Raw genomic sequence first — 26939 nt, forward strand, 5'->3', positions numbered from 1 at the left:
GCAGTATTGCGGGATTTTTTTGTAGTTTTTGCACAATTTTAGTTCATGTGGAAAACTTGTGATGTGGCATAATCTGTCAGCTTCCAAACGTTCTTTTTTTGTTTTTTGTTTTCTAAGTTATTATTTGGATGTGTATCTTTGTTGGTCATGGGTGAGTGAGCTGGGAATATGCTAGAGTCGCAAGACAATGTTGGAGGAAATCTGCGCAGAGGTGAGAACTTCTAGTGGGCCTTTAGCAGTGGAGAATCTGGGGGGTAAGAAAGCTATCTCTGATAAGTTTAAGGGCTAAAATGTTTATATGCCTGTCAGAAAGTAGTGCAGATGGGTGTTGAAATGAGGAAAAAGTTCAAAGAGAAGTGAGTTCTAAGGCAAGGTAACCAAAAAAAAAAAAAAAATTCTAATGGGTGATACAGGGGGAAGTTTATGTATAGTGGAAGAGAATTGCGTCCCAATTGTCATGATCTTGCTCGTCATTTATTGAGGTGACTGACAATATGATAGTGGGCTAATCTCTGTGCATCCTCTGAGCTTTTAACTGGGCGATCATGTGAACCCCCAACCATCTGGTCTTAAGCTGCTAAGCCTAAATCCAGCTGAGATTCGAAGACTTCCTGGCAATTGTGGAATGTGAAGACAAATGGGACATGTGGTTGGTCTATTATGAATCCAATAGTTTGCCTCTGCTGTGAAAGCAACACATGGTTTGACTTGAAGATTCATAGCACTATGTACCTTGTAAAAAGTCCTAAACTCTTGATGAGCTTAGATGAAACTAAAGAGGGGGTGGTGGAGCTCGCCACCTCTCCCCCTTAAAGAGCTTTTTGTGCAATTACAATCTCTGAGAGGCGGAAATGCGTACTTGTTTGAAGACGAGGACTAATACTGATGTAGCATGACAATTCTACCTGGTGCTTTATAGTCATGGGCAAGGCCACATACTTTTTGTCACCCTGTGGCACAGACTTGGATTATTGAGCCCAGGTGGTTCATTAAATTTGGCTCGAGCTAAGTATGGCCAAGCAAACAAAGTACAAAACCATGGCTAGTACAAACTCTTGAGGAACGCTTCACCGCGCAGTTTGTCTTTTTTGGCGACGCCAGAAGTTGCTGGTAGTCGTCAGTTCTCACTTGCTCGTCAGAGCTGAAGCTTGTGCATCTCATCCATTGTTCAGGAGATTTGTTGGAGCCCTAGTGTGAATCGTGACCCATTGAAAATCTCTGCCTTGAGCAAAAGCTTCATTGGAGTTCTAGCTAGACTCAACCCTCTTCTCTGTTGAAGGCTTGAAGCCCTAGCTCCCTTGCTCTCTCTCAAAGGCTCACTGCTTCCCATCCTTTGTTCAAATTCGACCTTGGTTGCTTTCTCAAAAGCCAATAGCGACTGGAAAGGAGGAACTCTTGAAGGCTCTTCATGCTTCCTAGCTGCAACTTTTAGTGGGTCTTTAAACTGAGGACACAAGATATATCTCCTCTCGCGAATGACTTTCATTCTCTCTCTCCTCACTCTCTTGATTGAGATGCTCTTAGTTATTGATGATGGGGGTTCGTTCAGTCCAGATTGAAGGGGAATCCTTCAATATGAGATTGGATAAAGTACGGAAGGTTGGAGCTCTGTTCATTTTTGAGAAGCATCGGCAGTGCGATTGGTGGGTTCGATTTTCTTCAGCCACAGCAAGATGGTTTTCACAGGGGTTCTTATCTCTTGCTGGAAATTTAAGCAAGGGTTTTCTTAGATCTCGTGTGGGTTTTTGTTGATTATTGGATGGTGATTCACGTGATGAGGGCAGGAAAATTCCTGGAATTAAGCCATGGATGGAGAGGCAAAAGATATTCTATCTTTGTACCTGAAGGATTCAAAGGTGATGGGTGGTTTTGGTCTGGGAAAGAGTTCGATGTTTTGGTGAGCTATTGTTTGTTAGATGTTGATGGAATTGATAGTAGAAAGATTGATGAGAATCGAAACATTTGTTAAATGGAAACTTTTCAACAAGGTTGATTATTGTTATTTAGTATATAAAGTTAAAACACTTTTTTGCTTTAATTGTACTGATCTAAATGCATGTGTGTAAAATTTGTTTTGATACAATTAAGGTGACATCTCAACCTTTAAATAGACTCTAGACTTTTTGTTAGAACAATTTTAACCCTTTTATATTACTGTGGCTTTGAATGGCAGTGCTGAACTCTTTTGTTAAATGGTTGGCTATTTAATATTATTTTCATGTATGTTTGCTAAAAAAAAGTATTTGAGTATAAAAATTTAGAAAATACCTATATTTTAATCAAATGTAATATTGTATTTGAGCAGCTCATGTATATTTGCATTAAAAGTTGAGGACATTTTTATCAAATGGAGCATTGCACTTGTGGTTTCATTAGGAACATTTTTGTTTGAAAAAAGTTCAAAAAGTTGGGATATTTCTTTCAAAGTTCAAACCATGGTTTTAAAACTTGGACCGGACTGGCCTGTCTGATGTGGTTTGATCGGAACCGGTAATCTTGCCAATCTGGTCACCATGCAGAAACTGAATTTGCATTTAACCAGTGTTGACCCGGTTGACTCAGTTAGAACCAGCGTGAACCAGCACAAACCGAAGTCTTTGGCAGGACAACTGCTTGTACATCATGACCTGCCTCTTCACCAAAAAATATGCATGAAAGCTTTCTGCAGCCGGCGGGACTAGAACGATGGGTGATTCCTACATAGAAGGAGAGTATCCACTTGCTACCGCCGTACCACGTGACCTAGTTTTATTATTGTAAACTACTCACATAAAAAATAAATGTACACAATTAGTAGTGCTCATGCATTAAATATATTTCTAATTGTTTATCTCCTTAATAAAAAAAAAATTAATTAAAATCATACTCTTCTCTTTGCCTTCTAGTATTAATTTGGCTAATAATAATAGTGAGTTTCAAAATTGTAATAATTATCATGGAATTAAACTTAGTCATTCAATGAAATTGTGAGAAAGGGTAGTTGAACAAAAATTAAGGTTAGAAATGAAGGTCTCAGAAAATTAATTTGGTTTTATGCTAGGAGATCTACCATAGAAGCTATATATCTTTTAAGAAGATTAATGGAAAAGTTTAGAGAAAAGAAGAGGGACTTGCATATGTTATTTATTGACTTAAAAAAAGTGTATGATGAGGTACCTAGGGAAGTTCTATGGTGGGTTTTAGAAAAAAAAGGACGTATGCAATAGGTATACTGATGTCATTAAGGTTTTGTATGATGGAGTAATGACTAATGTTAGGACTATAGGTGGAGGGATTAGGGAATTTCCAACACAATAGGTGTGCATCAAGGATCTGTTTTGAGCCTTTATATTTTTGCTTTATTGATGGATGAACTTGCTAGTAGTATCCAAAATAAGGTTCCATGGTGTATGTTGTTTGCAATGATATAGTCTTGATTGATGAAACTAGGGGTGTACTAGAATCTAAGTTAGAATTATGGATAGAAGCTTTAGAATCTAGAGACTTTAAGATAAGTAGAAATAAGACAACATATATGAAATGTAATTTCAATCATATCAGGGGGAATATTGGAGACAAGGTTGAACTTGGTGATGAAGAAATCAATAGCATTGATACCTTGAATCCGTTATGCAAGTTAAAGGGGAAATTGAAGATGTAATGCATAGAGTTAAAGTAGGTTGGGTAAAATGGAGAAGTGCTTCAAATGTGTTGTGTGATTGTAGAATACCCTTAAAATTAAAAGGGAAGTTCTGTGGACAGCTGTAGGACCAGCTATGCTATATGGATAAGAATGTTGGGTGACTAAGAAACAACATATTCAAAAAGTAAAAGTTGCCGAGTTAAGAATGTTAAGATGGATGAGTGGTATAATGTTAAACGATAAATTAAAGAATGAACGTATTCGTGGTAAGTTAGGCATAGCTTTTATAGAAGATAAGGGAGGGGGAGTTTAATTTAGGGACCTACAATGTTGGCCAAATAGTGTTCTAGTGAGGAAAAGTGAATTAGTTACTGTGAGGGGCAGTAAAAGGAGTAGGGATTTAATTATTGTGAGGACAAGGTTGACCTAAAATAACTTGGAATGAGATAGTGAGTAAGGATTTAATTATTCCCTAACTTATTGAAGGAAATTGCACATGTTCTTATAAATTGGTGGAAAATGAATCATGTGGCTGGCCCTACCCAGTGGGAGTTAAGGCTTAGTTTGTTGTTATTTCATTTAATTAGCTCATATATAATTATGATCAACATTTTTACGATATCATCTTTGATGAATCATGAATGTAATATTATCATTGTAAAATTTATACTTAACTCTGTGCATTCAAACATATATATAGACACACACACACACGCACACACACACACACACACACACACACACACACACACTAACATTACCGGTTCCACTGCTTGTTTGACCCACGGATTCGACCGGTTGGACCGACCCAGTGCTTTTACGAGGTCGATCACTGGTCTAGGTTTTAAAACCATGGTTCAGACGCATAGTTTTACATTCTTAAGGCATTAATTGTATAGTTATAACTTGAGAATTTAGATACTGTTTATAAGATCCCTAACTGAGAAATCCATGGTCTACAAAATGCACTAAACCAACAACTGTAAGTCGGTAAGCATATTACAGATCTTCAATTCAAATAAATGAAATTCATAAATCAACTCAATGTAGATGCGAAAGCTTGAATAAACTGTTGTAGCTAATTGATATATAGTGTGTACAATTTCAAAATAATTAGAGCTAGCATTAATATCTATACCTTGTAAAAGTTTTTATTGTTGATAACAAAAGGATTCACTCAGTAATAAATTGACCAAATGTTACAGTAAAATCCGTGTATAAAAATATGTCTTCTTTTTTGATTCCTAATAAATAATTGATTAGCAGTAAAGCATGAAAAACTCTTGAGAACCCGGAATGTTAGTACACATAATAATGCATGATTTAGAGCTAAAAGGTATTGTAATAAAATGCATAATTTACAAGATCATGGCATATAATGTGCAAACTATAAAATGGTGAGTATATTAAATGTCTTTATTAGTAAATGAAATTCATAAATCAACTAAGTATAACTGTTACTTCATATGTCAGGAGAAATAATTTTGACATGGTTGAATTTGTTTTAGACTAAAGAATCAACAGCGCATAAATTTTCAAAATTCTTAAAGCTTATTTGTACTAGTCTTTATTTTTTATTAGATAAAGAAGAACTCTACACAAGAGGTAAGTCTCTCAAATCCTTCATTCATCTTCTTCCTCCCAAGTGTTGTATCACTGACTGAAATATTGGAGAGTTCTTCTTCTGGAGGCTCACCTCAAGTCACCTTCTGCTCTTGTTTTGTGGACATCGGCATCAAAGCATAGTCAAGCTTGTCAAAAAGAAGAACGCCTACAGTAGAAAGATCACCTTTGTACAGTAGAAACACGGATCACCACCATTTTGGTTTTTGGTTTGTTTGACTCATATCTGGTGGTGGTTTTTTTTGACTCTTGTTGCTGAACTTGCTTGGAGAAGTCAATATAGTTTTCAGTTAATAGGGCCCTTGGGAAAGGATTGTAAATGTGTTTTACTTATACTGCTGTTATGAATTGCATTTGGCGAGCTTGCTGGGTGATGGCTTAAAGAAATAGCCTTCATGAGTTGGGGCATTTGTCAAGTTCAACAATTGGAAAGTAAAGAAGGACTTCCCCTCAAAGAATCCTTAGATGAGAGTGACCTTACCCCCCTCCTGGAAGCTGCACAAGCTTTAGTTTGATGTGGCAATTAGGTCATCTAGCTCCTATCTTGCAGCAGTTTGCAGAGATTGTAAAAGGGAAAGGATTGTAAATGTGTTTTACTTATACTGCTGTTATGAAATGCATTTGGTGAGCTTGTTGGGTGATGGTTTAAGGAAATAGCCTTCATGAGTTGCGGCATTTGTCATGTTCAACAATTGGAAAATAAGGAAAGACTTTCGCCCTGAGGTATCCTCACATGCATGGTCTTAAATTTCCATGAAATTGTCGAAATTTCCGTCGAAATTTCCGATTTCTGTCCCCCTTGAAATCGAAATGGCAGTCGATTTCCGTCTTGCATAATTTCCGTCGAAATCTCAACGAATTATCCGAAATTTATCGAAACCTCGAAATTTTAGCGAAATTTGTCGAAATTTTAACTACACAATGAAATTTCGTCGAAATTCAAACGAGAGATTTAAGAGTGAAGTGAAATTTCTCTTTTAATTTATTTTATTGAAACAAAAGGTTACCATAAGTGCTTTTGAAATTATATGAAAAAATAAACTTATAGTAATCTTTTATTTAACCATTCATGTCTAAATTATCAATATTTGTATAATAAATAATATTTAAATGAATTATGAATTTCATTTGCAGTAATTGAATCTGTTTAATGTACATTATCTTACAAACATGTTTGATACAAATACTATTTTAAAACTTTTCCACCCTATACAAAATATAGATGTATTTAATTTGTAATATATTAGTCTTAAAACTTATATTATTATATTTTTTAACCATTTCTAAAGTTTCACAAAGAATTCCATGTTTTACTACTAGTTTTCGTTATTTTTTCAAATTGAAATCGAAATTGACATCAAAATCGAAATTTCCATCGAAATTTCCGTACTTTTGGAGCTTTGAAATTTGAGTCGAAATCGAAATTTAAGACCTTGCTCACATGAGAGTGACCTTGCCTCCTGAAAGCTGCATCAAGCTTTAGTTTAATGTGGCAATTAGGTCATCTAGCTCCTATCTTGCAGCAGTTTGCAGAGATTCTACAGGAGCTCTTCTTTATGCCTGGATAGAATGAATGCTGCCCTCCCCTCGATGCTATTAAAGGCAAAGCGGCCCTAATGGTCCTATCCTATTCTGTCAAGGTGGGCTTGAAAAAGATGATATTGGAGGGGACTCACTGGTGTTCATTAAGTCATATGGGATAAAAATCTCTCCCACGATTGCCCATCTTAACTGATCTTCTTGGTCTTGTTTCTATTTTGGAGTAAGCAACTTCTTATTGAAATCAAAACGACCATATTTATTTGTGAAAAAAATTTGATTAAGGGCAATATCCCTGTGTTTTTGATGTATCTATTAGGATTTATATAATGCCATTTCACCTAATTCCATATTTATGATGTTTAGAGTGCTTTATATGTGTGTTAACCCAATGTTTATCTGTAGATTGTGGAAAAGCTTCTCATTACGGCTGTTGCTGATGCTGATGTTGTTGTTCGACATTCAATTTTTTCTTCTCTGCACGCAAATGGAGGGTTTGATGAATTTTTAGCCCAGGCTGATTGTTTAAGTGCTGTTTTTGCTGCTTTAAATGATGAGGTACAATTTCAGCAATTTCTAGATGTATGTTATCTTTGAGAATTGGTACTCGCCATTCAACGACCTTAGTGGTTTGTTTTAAATTTATCTATATTTATTTTCCATTTTAAATTTTTTAGGGATAAAGTAGTATGTTAGCATTCGAACTTGTTGACATCCTTTGTGCTTTCTTTCCACTTATGTGCTATTTTTTTTTTCCCTTACGTGAATTCTTCTATAGTTTGTTATAATGTTGTTGGAAAGCTAGAACACCTTGTGCACTGAGTTGCAATGTAAAAATGAGAGTCTGGGCTGGGCATGATGTATGCTGTCTTACCTCCTTCAATAGAGAGGATGTTTTCTTGATTTGAACCTGGGATTTCCTGGTTTGGGTGTAGGCGTGTAGCACTGTTACCTTTGGATCAGGGTTCTCAATTGTTGCAATGATATTTATTGTTTGTTACTGGTTATTGGTTACTTGCTATTATTGTCGACGTACTAACTACAAGTTAGTTAATAGTATTATGGTTATTGTTAGGTACTAGGCATATATTATAAATAGAGGGAGACTAATCATTGTGATTAGATCTTCCAGTTTACACAATACTCTTAACGTGATATCAGACTATGAGAGCATGGGCTCGAGGCCTGAACCCTAAATGCCAATCCACCATCAAAGCAAAGCCTAAAACCCTAAATCCTTTGCATGTCAATCATCAAAGGAGAACTGCTAGCACTGCCGGGCGTAGGCCTAAAACCAGCCAGCAGATGCTGGAAGACACTGCAGTCTCTGGAAATTCCCTGGATGAGACAACCAATTCAGGAGCCAACCCCTTCATATTTGCAAATTCAACATCATAGCCACCCAGAGACACTGCCAATCTGCCAACCCCTGAAATCCTATTGCTGTAGCTGTCTTCATGCACTGGTTGAAGTTTGGAAATGCCGACCCTGCATGTGGGTATGTGAGGCTTCATTTAATTATTTTTTGGTCTAAATTGACCCTATATTGTTAGAATCTCTCTATGGCTATATTGTTGAGTTTTGGTCTCACCTTTTAGTTTTTCATGTGCAGCGCTTCTCGAATAATCATGTGGTACTCTTGAAGGTTGTTTGTTGGTGTTTACTTTGTTTGTTGGGACTTGAAACAGTGTTATGTTGATGTGTTTGCAATTTGTTGTGCTTGTTTATCTTGTTCATTGTGCGTTTGTGATTTGCTTCAATGATGTGGTTGTGTGTGTCGGGATGGGGTCCATGAATCCTCAAAGTATGTTTCCCTCATCAATCACTTGTTCAGCCATTTGTAAACAGTGTAGTATCATTGTCTCAGAGGAGTAGTATTCAAGGTTATTTCTAAAAGCATGTCATCACATTGCATCTTTTGCTTAGAAAGGTAATCATATAGTCTGCATGTCATCTAGTATTGCTCCTGTTTGTCGTTGGTCTTAGATTCTATTTCCATTGACTTAAGAGGTGTAATGAAATTTTTTACCGTCCATCGGTACTTGGAAAACCTTCCTCGAGTTACCCTTGTTATGGGTCCACTGCTATAGTTAAAGGGACAGGAATACTAAATCTTACTCCCTCAATCTCTTTTTCTTTCCTTTTTGTATATTTCGACTTCTCTCTTGAATTTCATGTTTGTCAGTAAGATGACAAGGTTGAAAAATTATTCTTTACCTTATTTACTGATTATTTAAGATCTGAAGAAAAAGAAGACTATTGGCATAGGATGCAAGGAAGGTGGAATTTACTATGAGTCACTCTACCCTCCTTTGCACTGCTCGTGCTACTCCACTTCAAATTTACTGCCATTTTGGTTATCCTTCGTTGGACAAGTTAAAACAAGTAGTTTTGACATTGAATTCTGTGTCTAATCTTGAGTGCGAGTGTTGTTAGTTAGGATCTGAAGACGAGGAAGAGTATTGGCATAGGACGTGAGGCTGGTAGACTTTACGACTTTGGGTTGCTCTCTCCTCCTATTGCTTGCATTGCTCCTGCTACTCCACTTTAAATTTATTGCTGCCTTGGTTATCCTCATCGAATAAGTTAAAACAAGTAGTTCCTATATTGAGTTCTGTGTCTAATCTTGAATGTGAGTTAGGAAAGCACATTGTGTTCCTTTTTATTTGAGTTAATAAACAAGTGATCAGACTTTTAATCTTAGTTTATTTTGATGTAAGGAGTCCTAGTCCTGTCACGGTTTTTATATTTTGTTATGCTTATTCATGAGTAGTCTAGGATGACTTGGCTTTATTTGATGAAATATTATTTTTAGTTCTTTAATATATTTTGTGCCTCCCGTTCTCAAATAAGGACTTAGTTTGATGTACTAGTCAGGATACTTTGTAGTAATAGTCCTTAATAGTACCTGAGTACCCTACATTTCACAACAAAATGGAGTCGTAGAGAGGAAACTGTGAATATTGTTGAGTGATGAATGTCCCCAAAGTTTTTCGATGTCATACTGTGCTCACTGCTCGCTCGCTCATCAATAAAATCCTATTCTTTGTCCTTGGTGGTCAAATACCTTATTTAGTTCTCTTCCCAATGGCCACCCACATATTTGGGTGCGTGTCTTTGTCGATCAGCTAAGTCCAGGAATGGATAAGTTGGATCTTTGTGCAATGAAATGTATTTTTTTGGGCTACTCTTGCACTCAAAAAGGATATTGATGTTTTATCCTTTTTATCGATTCTTTATCTTTGCCTATTTTGCCTTTTTTGAGTCTACACTATATTCTTATTCCTTGAGCCGTGCTCTTGATGAGTCCCTTCCTTTGCCTAGCCTTTCATATCCTATTATTACTACAGTCTTCTTGCATCCTTCTTGTTGCTTGGATTATCCTTATTTGCAGGTGTATGCACAATAGCGACTCAAGGGAAGACTCCACTAGCTTCTACTTCTACACCTCCTGGATCCTAGTCTCATGATACTATTTCTGAAGATGTTGATCTTTGTGTTGCTAACTAGAATATTTAAAGCATATGTACCCAATCCCTAATTTCATTTTTTTACGGTTTATTGCTATCCAATCTCCTATCTTTAGTTTTGTTTGCTCTAGTCTCTGAAGTCTTATGATAATAACCATAGCCAGTCCAGTCCAAATATGGGATATGATAATGACCATAGCCAGTCCAGTCCAATTCTGTCCAGTCTAGTCCAGTCCTATAAGTCTTAACCACTGAACCAAACACACCCTAAACCTTTAGGGGTTGCTCCAGTTAAATAGATTTGTAACAAGTGCGGAGCATATTATATCCATGCTACAGCTTTTATTTTGGGGGGAGTGGGGTTATTGTTTATTTAGTATTGTTAACTTAACTAAGAGTTACAGAGGGTATTATGGTCATTGTCATGCACTTGGCATATATTATAACTAGAGGGAGAGAACTATCATTGGGATTAGATCTTCCAATTTACCTTAAATATTGTACTAATGCGTAATATTCCATATATGAGGTCATATTCTAGAATCTGTTGGAATTGTTTGTTTCTGAAAGTCACACATTCTTTGAAAAATCAAATGACAATATTTTTTAGTTAATCAAATATTGAAGGTTAGACAATTATGTCATTGCAAGTTCACAAAACACCTATAGCCACCAAAAAATGCATAAAATGCCATCTTTCTTGAAATGTAATGCCGGTGACCAAAATTCATTGTTTGTATGATTTATTAAGGTCCCGCGAGTCATGTTAAATCACTATAGGTACCGTAATAATAAAGCAAAAACTAGTAGCAATTTCCATGCTAGTTGTGTTTGAGTACTTTGTTTTATTATGTTGCTTGTGAGTTGTGACTGTTCCCATTCGACTCATTGGATTGCTGGGTTGCTTTCTAGTCCATGGAGGTTCTTTTGTTTTCTTTCTCATTTTAATCATATTGTTTGAATTATGGACCTAATTTGGAGCCATAAGATCTCCATTCTTTGGATCTTTGATCTTTGTCATTGAAATTTGTAGCCAAAAGGAGTGGTCATTCAAAGAAAATAATTGGTTCATTCAACTTAGTTTTCCCATGTTTGCTTCCTTGCTGGCCATCCTTTGTTGAATTTTCCTTTCTTAAAGAGAGAGCTTGTGCGTTCGTGTTTCTTTCTTTCCTCTCTAGAAGCAGAGTAGTAGTAATTTTCAGTCTCCTTTTTCCATGATTCTATATCTATTGACTTTGTTTTTTCTTTGATTTATTTTAGTATCTATTATTTGATGATTGTTTCAACATCTGCACTATCACATGGAAAAGTGAACGAGAAGATATAAATTACAAAGAAGAAATTTCTGCAACTTTTTGTCAATATTTATAGTGCATTCTTTTACTAACCTTTATGAATGCCCACCTCAAAAGATGGAATGTAAGATTCTTCTTGACTTTTGGCCCTATGAAACCTCCTGTGTAGCCCTATTATTCCTTTTACAAATCCAAAGATGGCAAAGAGGGGAGTGCAAGTCTTTTGACTTGAAAAACATCAAGATCAACCAACCTGGAGAGAGACACATCACCAGAAAGCTCCTCATGCATTAGAACGTGGCTCTGGCTTGGAGATGAATGGTGCATGAGGGTGCGTGCACAGGCAGCTGGAGATAAAATTTCAGGGATAATCTAACTGGCAGCCGCTGAATGCAACTGTGATATTATTTTTTGGAAGGGGGCTTGGAGTAATTGCTTATGTGAGAGATTGTGGTGGGATAGGTTTCCAGCGACAGTTTCGTCGAAGACTGCATTAGCTTGATTTTGTTTAGGGTCTGGGCATTCATGATAATGTACATGATGATGATGACAGCTTTAGGGCTGTAGGGTTTTTAGTGGCATCTCTCCAGTAACATGTTGAGCAGAAGAAAGATAATAAAAATGAATTTTCTGTAATGTGAGAACTTAACTTAGTGATTTGTCTCTTTCTCTATTTATAGTATCTCTGGAGTGCATCATATGATCATTATGAGCATTATACAATTTTGTTTTAACATTAAGAGAATTTTATTAACGGGCATCAAGGGGACATGACCCAAGTACAAACAAAAACAAAAAGATCACTCACGCTGAATTACCAGAGAACCATTCAAACAACCCACTATGCCAGCTCATTATGCAATTCAATGGTCTTTACTGTAAGGGTGTAGCCAATCCTTCAAAAGCTCTCCTATTTCTTTCCCTCCACACAAACGAAAGGATGGCAGGAGGAATGAGGGACAACACATTTCTTTTTCCTTTGCTGGCTGGATACCTTTCCAGGCCCATAACTCTTCTCCCGCATATCTGGACCTGATCAAAGATGGGGTTGCCTCTTGTTAATAGGTGTGCTTCCATGTCTAGGGAATGCTGAATCCATTGACCACATCCTCTTGCACTGCTCCTGGACAAGGAACTTTTGGAACTTTGCCACTTCTTTGATCAGGTCCAGATATGCGGGAGAAGAGTTATGGGCCTGGAAAGGTATCCAGCCAGCAAAGGAAAAAAAAATGTGTTGTCCCCCATCTTCTGCAGGTTTTCAAGGGTTAAAATCTTCCCAGCGTGCCTCCCACACAAAGAAAGCAGGCTTAGTGGAGGCTGCTGTTTTCCAGATGGGTTTCCAAGTGTCACATGCCGACTATTTCACACCTTTGTGAAAGGACCGTGCAGCACTAGCTAAAACACTCTTGCTTAACTGGCTAGCCTATCGTTTACCACAATTCATCCACGAAACACTTTCATTATCATTCAATCAAATATCACCGGAAGCATTAAACAATTATGAAAGCAGTGGCAAGCAAGTAGTAAACATTGAAGCAATTCATTAACAATACCCTGGTTGACATTGTGTGTTTAGCAAGGGGGGAAAGTAGGCTAAACGCGTTGACAATAGCTAGTGAGTTTAACAAGATTGATGAACATTCACCCTCCCCTAAAGAGCTTTATATGCAATTCTCACTCTAGCACTAGGAAACATCAAAGTGACCGAGGAGTCATACTATTACTGCCTTATTTGGCATAGGGAGAAACTACTACTAGAAAGTAAACCTACACTAGGATTTACATGATGGAAATCCATCCTAAACGCACGAGACAAGCGGTCATAGACAAGCATAATGTCCTGAACAAGTTCGGCTCGTGACGCTCCCCCACTTATGCGATCGACGTCCTCATAGTATTTGACGCTAGGTACACTTCCAACATTGTGCACAAATGGTTGCATATATTTCGCATACTTCCAGCTGATTTCTTCATCACCAATGCCTTTCCACTTCACTAAGAAGTCCCGCGACTTCTTCTTTAAGGATGTGAACTCTTTATTTGCAAGGATATCTTCAACTTCACGTCTGCCAGGTTGTACTGTCTTCAACTCTACTTTGTTTAACTGACTTCTGCTTGGATTGTCGGTGTTGGCATTGAACGGCTTGAGGTAGTTGATGTGAAACACATGATGAACTTTCATCCAAGTCAGAGGGTCGATTCTGTAAGAGGCCTTCCCAACTTTGGCCAATATGGGGACTGGTCCTTCATATTTGCGAAGTTGTCTCCTATCTTGTCCTCGTAGTGACCTGATTTGTTCAGGATTGAGCTTAACAAGCACCAAGTTAACTACATTGAAGTGCTGCAGTCTTCTCCCCTATTCTGCCCATTTCTTCATCCGCTTAGAAGCTTTCTCCAGGTAGGCTCGGGCAATCTCTGCATTCTATCTCTATTCTTTGGTGAAGATGTACGCCTTGGGACTATTTCCTTTGTACGACTCGTCCACTGTGTGAGGTAATAGTGGTTGCTGGCTTGTAACAAGCTCAAAAGGGCTCTTGTTGGTTGTTGAGCTCTTTTGGGCATTGAAACATAACTGAACCACATCAATTATTTTGGTCGGTGTTGACGAAGTGGCGCAAGTACTCTTCCAGTAGCCCATTGAATCTCTCCGTTTGTCCGCCTATTTGTGGACGGTAACTCAAAGAGATTTCAAGCTATGAACTGGGGATTCTGAAAAGTTCTGTCCAGAAGTTGCCGGTGAATCTTGAGTCTCGATCACTGACAATTTCGTGGGGAACACCCCAATATTTCACAATATTTGTGAAGAACAATTGTACAGTCTCCTCTGCCGAACAATACTTTGGTGTAGGTATAAATGTACCATACTTCGAAAATCTGTCTATAACCACATGTATAGACCCTACATCTCCCACTCTGAGCTGGTTGGTAATGAAATCCAGTGAGACACTTTCTCACAGTTTTGATGGTACCGGTAGGGGCTCTAGCAGCCTTGCAATCTTCCTCCACTCCACCTTGTCTTTTTGGCAAGTGAGACAAGTTCGGGTATAATCAACCACATCATGACGCATGTGCGGCCAATAATACCTCTGCTTCAATAAGACCAAAGTGCATTGCCATCCTAGATGTCCGACCCACAAGGTATCATGACACTCTCTCAACAGTGTCTTCCTCATATCACTAGCTCATGGCACAAAGAGCCGGCTACCATGGGTCATCAACAATCCATCTTCCATCTAGAATTGACATGCTTTCCCCTCTTTCGTTAGCTTCATTAGGTTCTGCGCAATTGGATCTTTGGCAAAGTTCTGTTTGATGCACTCCTGCATCGTCGTGGTAACAATACTCACAGTCAAGTGTGCTACCATCTGCAAGGCTGCCAGCTCGGCCTTCCTACTCAGTGCATCTACGACTTGGTTCAGGTGCCCCGCCTTGTGCTCAAAGGAGAAATCAAATTTTGCTAAGAACTCCTGCCATCGGCCCTGCTTGGGTGTCAATTTTGGCTGTGTGAAGAAATGGCTAACACGTAAGTTATCTGTTTTCACCAAAAACCTTGACCCAAGTAATTAATACCTCCACACGCAAAGACAATGTATTAGCGCTAGCATCTCCTTCTATTGAGCTGTGTACTTCCGCTCTGCTTCACTAAGCTTACGTCTCTCGTACACATTAGGATGTCCCTCTTATAACAAGACTCCTCCAAGGGCAAAGTCTGATGCATTTGTTTGCATCTCGAAAGGTTTCATAACATTTGGGAGAGCAAGTACCGGATCTCTCATCATGGCATCCGTCAAGTCATCAAAGGCTCCCTGACACTTCTTAGTCCACTTCCACCCATGACCCTTCTTCAGTAGTTCTGTCATAGGAGCCGTTCTCTGCGAATACCCCCCTACGAACTTTCTATAATAGTTGGTAAGGCCTAGAAAGGAACACAACTCCTTCATTGTCGTTGGGATCTTTCATTCTTGAATTGCCCTTACCTTCTCCATATCCATCCGGATATGACCTGGCTCAATCACATGACCAAGGAATTTGATGCTCCACTGAGCAAAAGAGTACTTCTCTTTCTTCACATATAGACTGTTCCCCCTCAGCCTGTCGATCACTTTCTGTAGATGCTCGACACCCTGTTGTGGAGGCAAGTTGTGAGGCAGCTTTTCCAGCATCTCCTCCTTGGACTCGTCCAAGACCGCTTGGATGGTTGTAGGCACCAACTCTTAGCCTACTTCTTTATCTACCACCACCATGGCTAGATATGTCTGCTCACCCTTTAATGACAGAAAGGAACTTCCCAAAGTTTCTTTCCGTTGCAATGGCTTGCACCATGCAAGGGCGATCTCCCATCAGACACAGGGAACCAGAAGAAGGCATCAGCACTGTGAAATTCATCCAATGACACTGCTGTGAAATTCACATGATCTTCCCACTGCCCAAGCTTCACAGTCACTTGCTTGGCTACTCACAGAGTAGGCTGGGCTACAGAATTCACTGCTTTCATGCGTGTTGTATCCTTCTCCAAGGATAAGTTAAGTCTCCATGCTTGTGGCTGCGAAACAAAATTATGAACATGGTCTTAAATTTCCATGAAACTGTCGAAATTTCCGTTGAAATTTCCGATTTCCATCACCCTCGAAATTGAAATGGCTGTCGATTTCCGTTGAAATCTCAACGAATCATCCGAAATTTATCGAAACCTCGAAATTTTAGCGAAATTTGTCGAAATTTATCGAAACCTCGAGAGTGAAGTGAAATTTCTCTTTTAATTTATTTTATTGAAACAAAAGGTTATCACAAGTGCTTTTGAAATTATATGAAAAAAGTAAACTTAGAGTAATATTTTATTTAACCGTTCATGTCTAAATTATCAATATTTGTATAATAAATAATATTGAAATGATTTATGAATTTCATTTGCATTAACTAAATATGTTTAATGTACATAATCTTACAAACATGTTTGATACACGTACTATTTTACAACTTTTCCACCTCATTCAAAACATAGATGTATTTAATTTGTAATATATTAGTCTTAAAACTTATATTTTTATGTTTGTTAACCATTTCTAAAGTCTCACAAAGAATTCCATGCTTTACTACTAGTTTTTGTTATTTTTTCAAATCGAAATCGAAATCGAAATCGAAATTTTCGTTGAAATTTCCATGCTTTTGGAGCTTCGAAATTTGAGTCGAAATCGAAATTTAAGACCTTGATTATGAGTAGCCTCAGTATCCACCATAGTGCGGGTACTCTTTGCATTGATCCTCAAGTCTACAAACATCAGTCCTTTTGCTTGTGTAACTTTCGGTGGTTTCGCCTGCTTTTCCAATGCATTCACCCGCCGCATTGCACCCATCCACGGGGTATCCTTCTCTTCTCCATCACTTTCCACTACCTGCTCCACATGGAAGCCTGTTAGGCATTAAGTGTTGCTTTGTGAGGGCACTCAAAAACTCTGTGAGGGCCTCAACACATGTAACACAAAATTTTACTCTTTCCATTGGATGTGTTGAACCCTCGAGACGATGAAGCATATTTGAAGTTGATGCTTTATAGTCGGCTCCCCCACTTTTGGGTTTGCCCTTCTTGAAAGACTTTCCGCTGTTTCCCCCTACACCAAACTCTTTGGACAAGGAGGTATTATCACCAGCGTAGTTAGTCAAGCGTTCCGCGGCAGCTTGTGCAGTAGATAAGTTTTGAACTCTTTGCCTATGAAGTTTTGTTCTTGCCCACGGTTTCAACCCCTTAAGAAAACAGAATAGCTTATCCTTTTCCGACATGTCTTTGATATCCATCATCAAAGTAGAAAATTGTTTCATGTATTCCCTGATTGACCAAGTATGCTTGAGGTCTCTCAACTTTTTCCTAGCATTATACTCAACCTTCTCATGAAAAAATTGTGCCTTGAGGTCTCTCTTCAAGTTTGCCCCAGAATCCACAACATAATGTCCATTATCAATTTCATTGTACTTGGTACACCACCATTGTTTGGCGTCACCAATCAAGTACATGGTCGCAGTATCCACTTTCACCTGTTCGGAGACCGTCCTCCTGGCACGAAAGTACTGCTCCAAATCAAACCAGTAGTTCTCCAACTCCTTGGCATTACGGGCACCCCCATACATCTTGGGTTTTGATACCTTGGTCTTGCTAAACCTTGGAGCGTTATAGTTTCCATTAGCAAGAACCATCAGATTCATCTTTCCATCCAGATCAACCATCCGAGATTGCAAAGTTTTCACAGTATGGTGAAAGTCCTTGACATTTCACCTATCAAACCTGCTTGATGCTTTTATGATTCCATCACTTCATCAACAAGTCTCCTTAGTTGGGCCATCTCTGTGGCCACATTGTTGGCTATTGTCTCAGCCTGTGCTTCTAGTACACTAATTCTCTCAGCATTGGTTGGTGCCATGGTCATTTACCAAAGCTTTCCCAATCTCACAACGAAGGCAACTGAATTCACGTAGCAACTAACCGAGCTTTGATACCAGGTGTCACGGGCCAACTATTTCACACCTTTGTGAAAGGACTGTGTAGCGCTAGCTAAAACACTCTTGCTTAACTAGCCATCCTATGGTTTGCCACAATTCATCCATGAAACACTTTCATTATTATTCAATCAAATATTAGCGGAATCAGTAAACAATTACGAAAGCAATGGTAAGCAAGCACTAAACATTGAAGCAACGTAACTCATTAACAACACCTCTGTTAACGTTGTGTGTTTAACGAAGGAGGCAAGTAGGCTAAACGCATTAACAATAGCTAGTGAGTTTTACAAGATTGATGAACACTCACCCTCCCCTAAACAGCTTTATATGCAATTCTCACTCTGGCACTAGTAAACATCAAAGTAACCGAGGAGTCATATTGCCTTATTTGGCATAGGGAGAAACTACTACTAGAAAGTAAGCCTAGACTAGGATTTACATGATGGAAACCCATCCTAAATGCACGGGACAAGCGGTCACAGGCAAGCATAATGCCCTGAACAAGCTCGGCTCGTGACGCAAGGGAAGTAGTTGGTTGTTTCCTATGGGGAGAATTTCTTGTAAAGTGATCTGACGATGAATCTGCCATTAATATCAAGGGTCCATTTTTGATCATTGGCAGTATTTTAATATTTAAACGTGTACAAGCTGCCATAAAAGTATGTAAGGTGGTCAATTTCCCAATCAACAATTTTTTCTAAGGAAGGGGTTGTTTCAAAAAATCCTTTGGTATCTAAGATGTTGACTGAGAAGGGATCCTTATTGCAAGCCAAGCTGAAAATGGAAGGAGATTTTGCATTGAGGGGCACTTGTCCACACCAAATATCATGCCAAAAGAACTTGTTGTCCCCATTCCTCACTTGGAAGCTAATAAGGGGAAAAAAGCATCATGATCTTTCTTGATGAATTTCTCTAAAAGATCTTTCCCAACGCTAGTGATCCAATTATTGTGTCAAAGATCGTATTCAGAAGCATAATTCCCCAATCCTCACCAAAGGCTGTCTTGTCCCTTCATGAACCTCCAAGGCCATTTCCCTAGGAGGGCTTTGTTGTATGTGAAGAGGGATTTTAGCCCGAGTCTCCCTGTTAAGTACGTTTTTTAATCATCCCCCAATTGACAAGATAATATTGATATCCTTCTCTGAGCTCCCTGAAAGGAATCTTCTTTGAATTCCTTCAACCCTTTTGGCAATGGTGCAAGGTAAAGGGAAGAGGTGCATATAATAGACCGGAAGATTAATCAAGGTGTTTTTAGTGAGAGTAAATCTCTGACCTTTTGAAAAGTTTCCTTTCCAGCCTGCCAGCTTCTTCTCAAACTTTTTAATTATGGAATTCATACTCCTTTATTTTTGAATTTGACTCGCACCCACTAACATATGGCAATAACACTATGGCATATGGCAATAACACACTATGTAATGAATAACGAAGGTGTTTTCTCTTGTAAATTCATTCTATACTCGTGTACATAGGCCTTTTCTTTCTCTTCTTCTTGGCAAAGATTTGTAGAGCTAAAGTTCCTTCAAAGGTAAAGGCTTTGTGTGGAATGCCATTCTTAATAGTGTCAACACCAGAAATTGGTTGCAGGTTCAAGTACCATACATGGTTCTGTATCCAAATTTGTTTGTTGTGCATTATGGCTGTAATGAGGATCATCCTCATTTATGTTTGCACTGCCTGTAGCTTGGTGTTTATGGAAAAGAAAATTTAGTTTTTGGGGAGAGGTTTTGTATGTCCTTATTCTTTGGAGGCTTTCTTGATGGTTGATTGTAGAGGTTTTAGAAGCCATAAAATTTGTCAGGATTTTGTGGAGTTCTATTTTTGCTGTTATGTGGGTTATTTGATGGGAGAGAAATGCCACGTTTTTTTCAAGATCATGGGTCTTCAGGACTTGATACAGGACATGATTTTGTTTTTTGTGAATTTCTTTTTGTATTAGCTTCGTCTCTTTCCTTTTTGTTTTTTTGAGGTCTCTTCATCCTCTTTGTACATTCCTCTTTCTTAGTAAGTTTCTTTTTCTATAAAAAAATATCGTGATTAATTATGAAAAAAAACATAAAAAATATTCCCTCTAACTAAAGAATAAATATCAATAGTAGAATTATCATGCACAAAGTGACTTCTTACCCTCCAAATGTTATCACAGAATCACGAATCTGATGTTCAAAGAGTGAGCTGTGTTATGACTTATGAGAACTCTAACCAACAATGTAAAGTAATTCACCCTGCTAGTCTGCAAAGAGCAGGAAACTTTTGACACATTACAAAACAGAAAAAGGCTCAACAGTCAGCCGAAGTGTAAAGCTGCATGAAAGGAATAAATGATCTCCTGATTCCACTGAATCCCAACACAAAGTACAGCTAGCACTATATCTAATTCCCAATTTAGCAAGCATATCATATAGTGAAAAGCCTATTATAGTTAATCAAAAAAGTAGTGAATGGGAATTTTGGGTTGTTGAGACTTCAACCAAAAATGGTATCCCAATTAACTGGATGACCCTGAGCTCTGATATAAACCCATGCGGAAATTTGAGAGAAAATGCATGTAACAGATTTTTCTCGAAGTATTCTGTCAGGTATGCATTGAATTGGATGGAGATGTGCAGAATTTTAGAACTAAAGTCCCTTAAAGCAGAAGAAGAATGGAGCCAAATCCAACTGTGCTGAGAGCTAATAGCAGAAAGCCACCAAAGTGCCAGGAACAGAACATAGAACCTGAGCAAACTTAGCCCCATAGCTTTGTGGCAAAGGACTTGCTGGATGCCAGTTATGAAAGAACAAGTAAGAAGACTTATCATCACCAATACAATGTTTAATGCAGGGGTATATCTCATCTCTAACTTCTAATATCCCTTTCCAAGTCCATGTACAGTGATGAGGAATATTTTTGCTTTTGGATCAGCAAAGAGAAAACTATATTAGCAAGGCATCGGATGCCAACCCATGTTATAAAACATCAACCACTCTGTAGAGGGACGCAAACATCAAGGATTACATAATGATCATTAACAATTTTCCCACTAAGCCAGCTGGAGACAGCAGCAATCCACTGGTTTTGCGAGTCTGAAGTGAAGTAGTTGAATTTTTGAAGGGTCTCTTATTTCTTTCTTTCCAAACATCAAGGATTACATAATGATCATTAACAATTTTCCCACTAAGCCAGCTGGAGACAGCAGCAATCCACTGGTTTTGCGAGTCTGAAGTGAAGTAGTTGAATTTTTGAAGGGTCTCTTATTTCTTTCTTTATGAGGTTCAATGCTCCTTGGTGGCTCTGATGCCTTTCCAAGCCCAAATCTCCCCTTCCACTGAATTTGCCATAACCTACTGTTGTCCAGTCGAGGAAAGAGCCAAAATCCACAAGTTCCTTGTCCAGTGCCAATGGAGAAGACTGGTAGACTGATTCTGCATTGGCCATACAAAGGAAACACCTATTTGTGACTGTAAGCCTTCTTTTCTGCAAATTGTCAAGGGTTAAAACATTTCCATGCACGGATTCCCAAACAAAAAAGCAGCCTTTGAAGGTGCTGCCGTCCTCCAAATGTGAATCCAAGGGGAGTTTTTGTAATTTGTTCCCAATGATGAGAGCTTCTTGTAGAAAGATTTAATAGTGAGAACACCATTTTGTCCAAAGCCCATTTTGGTTCGTTGGGGATGTTCTGGTGTGGTGGAATTTATAGAAAAATCTATAAAAGTCGTATGAAGTTCCCAGTCTGCTACATTCCTAGTAAAAGGAGTATTCCAAAAAATTCCCTGATCAGTGATTATGAGATGATGACTGATAAGGGCATTTTTGTCAGAAGCCAAGCTGTAGATGGAAGGAAAGGCAGCTCTCAGATTACTATTCTTGCGCTACACATCATGCCAAAAGTAAAATTGGTCCCATTCCCCACATGAAATGTCACAAATTGGAAAAAATCATCCCATAAGATTGTCTGTTCAAAAACTTACTGCTTTCAACCTATGAGAGTGGATCCATGACGCACACAATAAATTCTATGAGGTAAATCAATTTACATCCTAAAAATAGAAGCCTTATTCGAGTCAATAATTAATATATCAATTATTTATTGAACTAATGTAAATTTAACATTTATATCTTCTAAAAAATATCCAAAATAGTCTTATAGTGAGTTTATTGTTTGCGTGGTATTTTTAACGTGGTGCTTATATCATTTAGTATAACATGTTGTACATCTACCAAAGTGATTGGTTCTTATGTATATGATGTCATGTATATGTCATATATTTGTGTATATCATATTTACATTATGTAAAATAGTAAATTATAGATCTACCAAAGAGTTTGGTCTACCGATGTACATTTTCTATAAAATGAATCAGTCACCATATGATTAACAATTTTTTATCTTGATATGCATGTTCAATGTGCCTCTCTTTGACTTGTATTTATGGACTTGTTTCAATTGGTTTGTATTTCTGTTGCTGTAAGCTTTTCCCTTGTATGGCTATTCATTTGACTAATATTGTGCCTACAATGTATTGTGCCCCTTGAATGCTGTGCATATTCAATATTGGGAAATTTTTCTGGTTGCAGGACTTTGAAGTTAGAGAATATGCAATCTCAGTGGCTGGGAGATTATCAGAAAAAAATCCAGCATATGTTCTTCCTGCACTTCGTCGCCATCTTATACAGTTGTTGACATATTTAGAGCAAAGGTTATGTGAAAGGGCTCTGTTTATGATATGTATAGTAGAAAATTTTAGTTACTATTACATATGTGTTTTTTTAATATTTGAAGATGCAGTATTTCTCCTTCTAGATTCTGCTATTTGCTGCCCCAGATATTTGACATCTCATTCTTTTCTTGCTACGTCAGCAGTGCAGATGGAAAATGCAGGGAGGAAAGTGCTAAGTTACTGGGTTGCTTGATTCGTAACTGTGAACGACTAATACTTCCATACATTGCTCCTATACACAAGGTTTGTAACTAATACCATGTTTATATGATTAATAAAAATTTATTTTTTTCCCAAAAATCATTCCTAACATGCTGAATTTTTTCAGGCACTTGTTGCAAAACTCTGTGAGGGCACTGGGGTCAATGCTAATAATGGGATCATCAGCGGAGTTCTTGTCACTGTTGGGGATCTTGCTAGGGTGGTGGGTACCCTCGATTTTTGGGATTGGCTGCTTGTTTATATTGCATTGTATTGTGGGTGTGGGTGCATGTTTCATGTAGTGAAAGGCTTACCCTTATGCGCAACTGGGGTGGACATTCATTTCTATGGCAACTCTATTAGTTTTTTTTAATAAGGAGATTAGGCATATTAAAGAGGGGCACCAATGGGTGCCACCCAAGTTAAGAAAAGAAAAACAACCTTACAAGAGAACCACACGAGGCTCAAAAATTGAAAATACCCCAAGCTAATCATAGAGATCTGGTGTAAAATTTCCAATACTCCAAAAGAATGGAACAATATCCTTAAGATTTTGATTGTGACTTTCCTTCTTTCAAAAGCTCTCCTATTGCTCTCTATCCAAGTTCACTGAGTGACACCATGAGGAGGGGTTAACCACGACATCCTTTTCATGCTCATGTTGCCACCGTTGAGTTTCCTACAATGAAAGATGAACTATAACTGTTTGGCGTAAGCATAACCCACCTGACTGTGAAATCCTGCCAGAGGAAACACCACGTTTCCGATTAATATGGACAATGCAGCAAATGCCTGGAACTTTCCCCATCTTTTCTGCGCACGAAGCGTCAGCTGGCACACATCACCCTCTCCTATGTAGCTCATTTCTTGTTTAGACTTGATTCATAGACGGTCTTCAAAGCAAAAAAAGCGGCACTTCTTGAGAGCTTTAGGGCCTGTTTGATATTGTTGTTTTTCTGTTTTCTGTTTCTATTTTTGCATAGAGAAAGAATAGATTATAAAAGTGCATTTGTTTTTGTTGCTGGTATTTTGTTTCTATTGTCGGTTTTCAACTGCTTGCAAAAAAAACTAAAAACCAGATTTTATGGTTTTTAGTTGTTTTGGCAACCTATTGTTAGAAATTTCAATATCCATAAATAGTTTTTTTTTTTTAATTAAATCGTTCATTTTATGCACACTTTTTAGATAAAATTAAAATGAAATTATCATATGAATTTAAATTTAATTAAAATAAAAATATACATAAATTTTGAAAAAAATTCAATTACAAAATAATTTTACTATTTTTCAATTGTCATGTACAATAAGATTGTTACTGTAAAGTCAATTTTAAAAATATGTCAATTAAGTAAAATAATTATAATACGTTTTATGAAGATTGTTATTATAAAGTAAATTTTAAAAATATGAAAATTAAGTAAAATAATTATAATAAGTTTTATTTTTATTATAGTATTATATTAATTTGTATTATTTTGAAATTTTATCATTTTAATCATATTTTTATTAATATTATTTGATTTAAAGACGAAAATGAGCATTTTTTTAATTAAGCTTTCAATTTGTTTTAGTTTTAAAAATATTAACGAAATAAATTTTTGATTTCTAGTTTTTAGTTTCTATTTTTAGTTTTTAGTTTTCGTTTCTGGGTTTCGTATCTGTAATTTTTAACAGTGATACCAAGTGACCCCTTAGTTTTCCACACTGCTTTCCAGTGGAAATGAGCACTTATCCTATCATCTTGCAAATCTTTCTATAGAGAACATGATCCTCCCAATCATATCTTCCACATTGGAATGAATTCCCATGCTGTAGTGTTTAGCAAGAAGATATTTTCCCTCTACTTTCCAGTCTTCATTTCTCTGCTAACCAGCAAAATTCCACACACTACCATATTTCCTTGTGCCTAGTGTTATGGTTTCGTAACTCTGGTGAGGTATTGTGTGCTTCGTGCCCCGGCCACACAGTTTGTTCTAAAAAAGACCATCACATATTTGGAGCCTGAACCATCCTTATAAGCCAACGATCTCCCTAATACACGTTTGATGTGGAATTGTGAAAAAACCCTCTTGTCCAATCTCTAATGCCCTTGTTAGAGTGGCCACCCTCTGTGTGGGACCTACACATTTGTGTAGGATCCACCCTTATGACATTAACCCCACGATGATAGTACCTTTTGGATGGCTTTGATAGAAAATGTAATGGTCCCTGCCCAACTTTGGTGAGCTATTGTCCTCTTTGGCCCACTAGTGTCATGGTTTTGTCCTATAAAAGGCGCCTCACACACCTGGAGCCCAAACCATCCTTATAAGCCCAAGATCCCCCTAGTGTACCTCTGATGTAGGATCGTGACACCTAGCACATTAGGAACCATAATTTCTTTGTTGTGTGTAATTCTAATCACTCCATACATGTCAGCTAAAGATAGGATTCTACCAGTGCTTGGTTATTGTGTTTTTTTGCAATTTAAGTTATATAATTTTAAACTGAACGGAACTTTTTTGACTATGTAATTTTGTTATCTTGTGATAAAATGTAATGCACCATCTAAACCATCATAAAATATGCACATTTTGAAATCAGTTTGTTCATTACTCCCTAGGTGCCTCGCATGATAACATTTTTCTGAGATTTCTTTACATACCTTCTTTGACTACAATAGGAGCCAAAGATGGATTATCTTGGCTTATTATCAGGCATTCTGTTTTTAGTATTTTGAGCTGGTTATGCTGCTAAATTCATGTGGTTATCTTTGGTCTGTTGAATTATTCATTCTGGTTCTCAAAATTTGTGGAGCTCTTGGTCATAGATCTAAGATAGATAGTGCAAGTATTTTTGTGGTGTTGTTTCCGTTGTCATCTGCTTGTTTGAGCAAAAACAAAAGCTGAATCTGTGTGGATAGGTGCAAATTGTTTGTTTATGAAAAGTTTTGAAACATTTCCTATTTGTTTGCATTTGGTCTCTATGATAAAGCAAGACCAAGGGGTTCTGATTTCTATGATCCCTAGCTGCTGGAATTTTATTTCTTCACCTTTTTTGCTGCTTGTTCCGCCAGCTGACCCCCTATGGTTGCTGGCTTAGTAGTTTTGGGAGATTCAGAAATGTGCTACTCTCTCTCTCTCTCTCTCTCTCTCTCTCTCTCTCTCTCCCCCCTATCCTCCTCCTCCTCCTTACCCCCTTCATGCATCTCCTTTATGGGCTATGAATGATGATGATCTATACTTCTTTGAGTGTTTGATGGAATTTTCGAACAGTTGTAGTTCTGTTTTCTTCTTTTCCTTTATCCATGGTTAGGTACCTGTTAAGGATGTGCTACTCTTTTCTTTCTCTCTCTTCCCCCCCCCCCCCCCCGGCGCGGGCGTAGGCCCTCCCGATTCAGAATGATGATATTCAAAACTTCTTCATTCAGTGTCTGATGGAAATTTTGAAGTTTTGTGGATCCTGTTCCATTCTTTTCCTCTATCCATGGTTAGGCGCCCTTTAAGGATATCTTGCTATGGTGCTCTTTTTAGGAAGTCAATTGGCAGCCACTCTTGTTATTTTGGTTTGTGTCAATGCTGTTTTAATTTTATTTCCCACTTTCTTTTGCTTTGATTTTTTTTTTCTTCTACCATTGCATCTTTTTCTTATTCTCAATGTATTATTTATATTTCCAAAGGAAACATTAGTGTGTTATAAGTTTATAAGTTGATGAGCATGTCTCCATGGTCCAGCTTTTCTCTTGATAAAATTGTTTTTATGGTCTTTTTTGATTGATACTCCTAACCTGTTTTTATGTAACTAGGAGCTTCAAATAATTTTTTTTTTCTCATTTGTGCTTTTTATGTAGGGTGGTTTTGCTATGAGGCAATATCTTTCAGAACTAATGCCACTAATTGTTGATGCTTTATTGGACGGAGCTGCTGTCACAAAGCGTGAAGTTGCTGTGTCCACTCTTGGTCAAGTTGTACAGAGCACTGGGTATGTGATTTGTTGCTTTAGGCATAAACCTGTTTC

General features: G+C 37.7%; 1 protein-coding gene across 3 annotated transcripts in view; it reads left to right on the forward strand.

Annotated features, from left to right (window-relative positions):
• LOC131164554 (serine/threonine-protein kinase TOR) overlaps nt 1-26939 on the forward strand; it is a 134696-nt gene that overhangs the window by 25636 nt on the left and 82121 nt on the right. For 2 of the 3 annotated variants that reach the window (XM_058121828.1, XM_058121830.1), the window contains exons 11-15: nt 7190-7342; nt 22600-22721; nt 22883-22985; nt 23071-23166; nt 26773-26903. In XM_058121828.1, the coding sequence (XP_057977811.1) occupies nt 7190-7342; nt 22600-22721; nt 22883-22985; nt 23071-23166; nt 26773-26903 (605 nt within the window). The remainder of the gene's footprint in view (nt 1-7189; nt 7343-22599; nt 22722-22882; nt 22986-23070; nt 23167-26772; nt 26904-26939) is intronic. The other variant, XM_058121829.1, reaches the window with a different exon arrangement.

The sequence above is a fragment of the Malania oleifera genome, chromosome 9, assembly GCF_029873635.1.
Source record: "Malania oleifera isolate guangnan ecotype guangnan chromosome 9, ASM2987363v1, whole genome shotgun sequence".
Lineage (NCBI taxonomy): Eukaryota > Viridiplantae > Streptophyta > Magnoliopsida > Santalales > Ximeniaceae > Malania > Malania oleifera.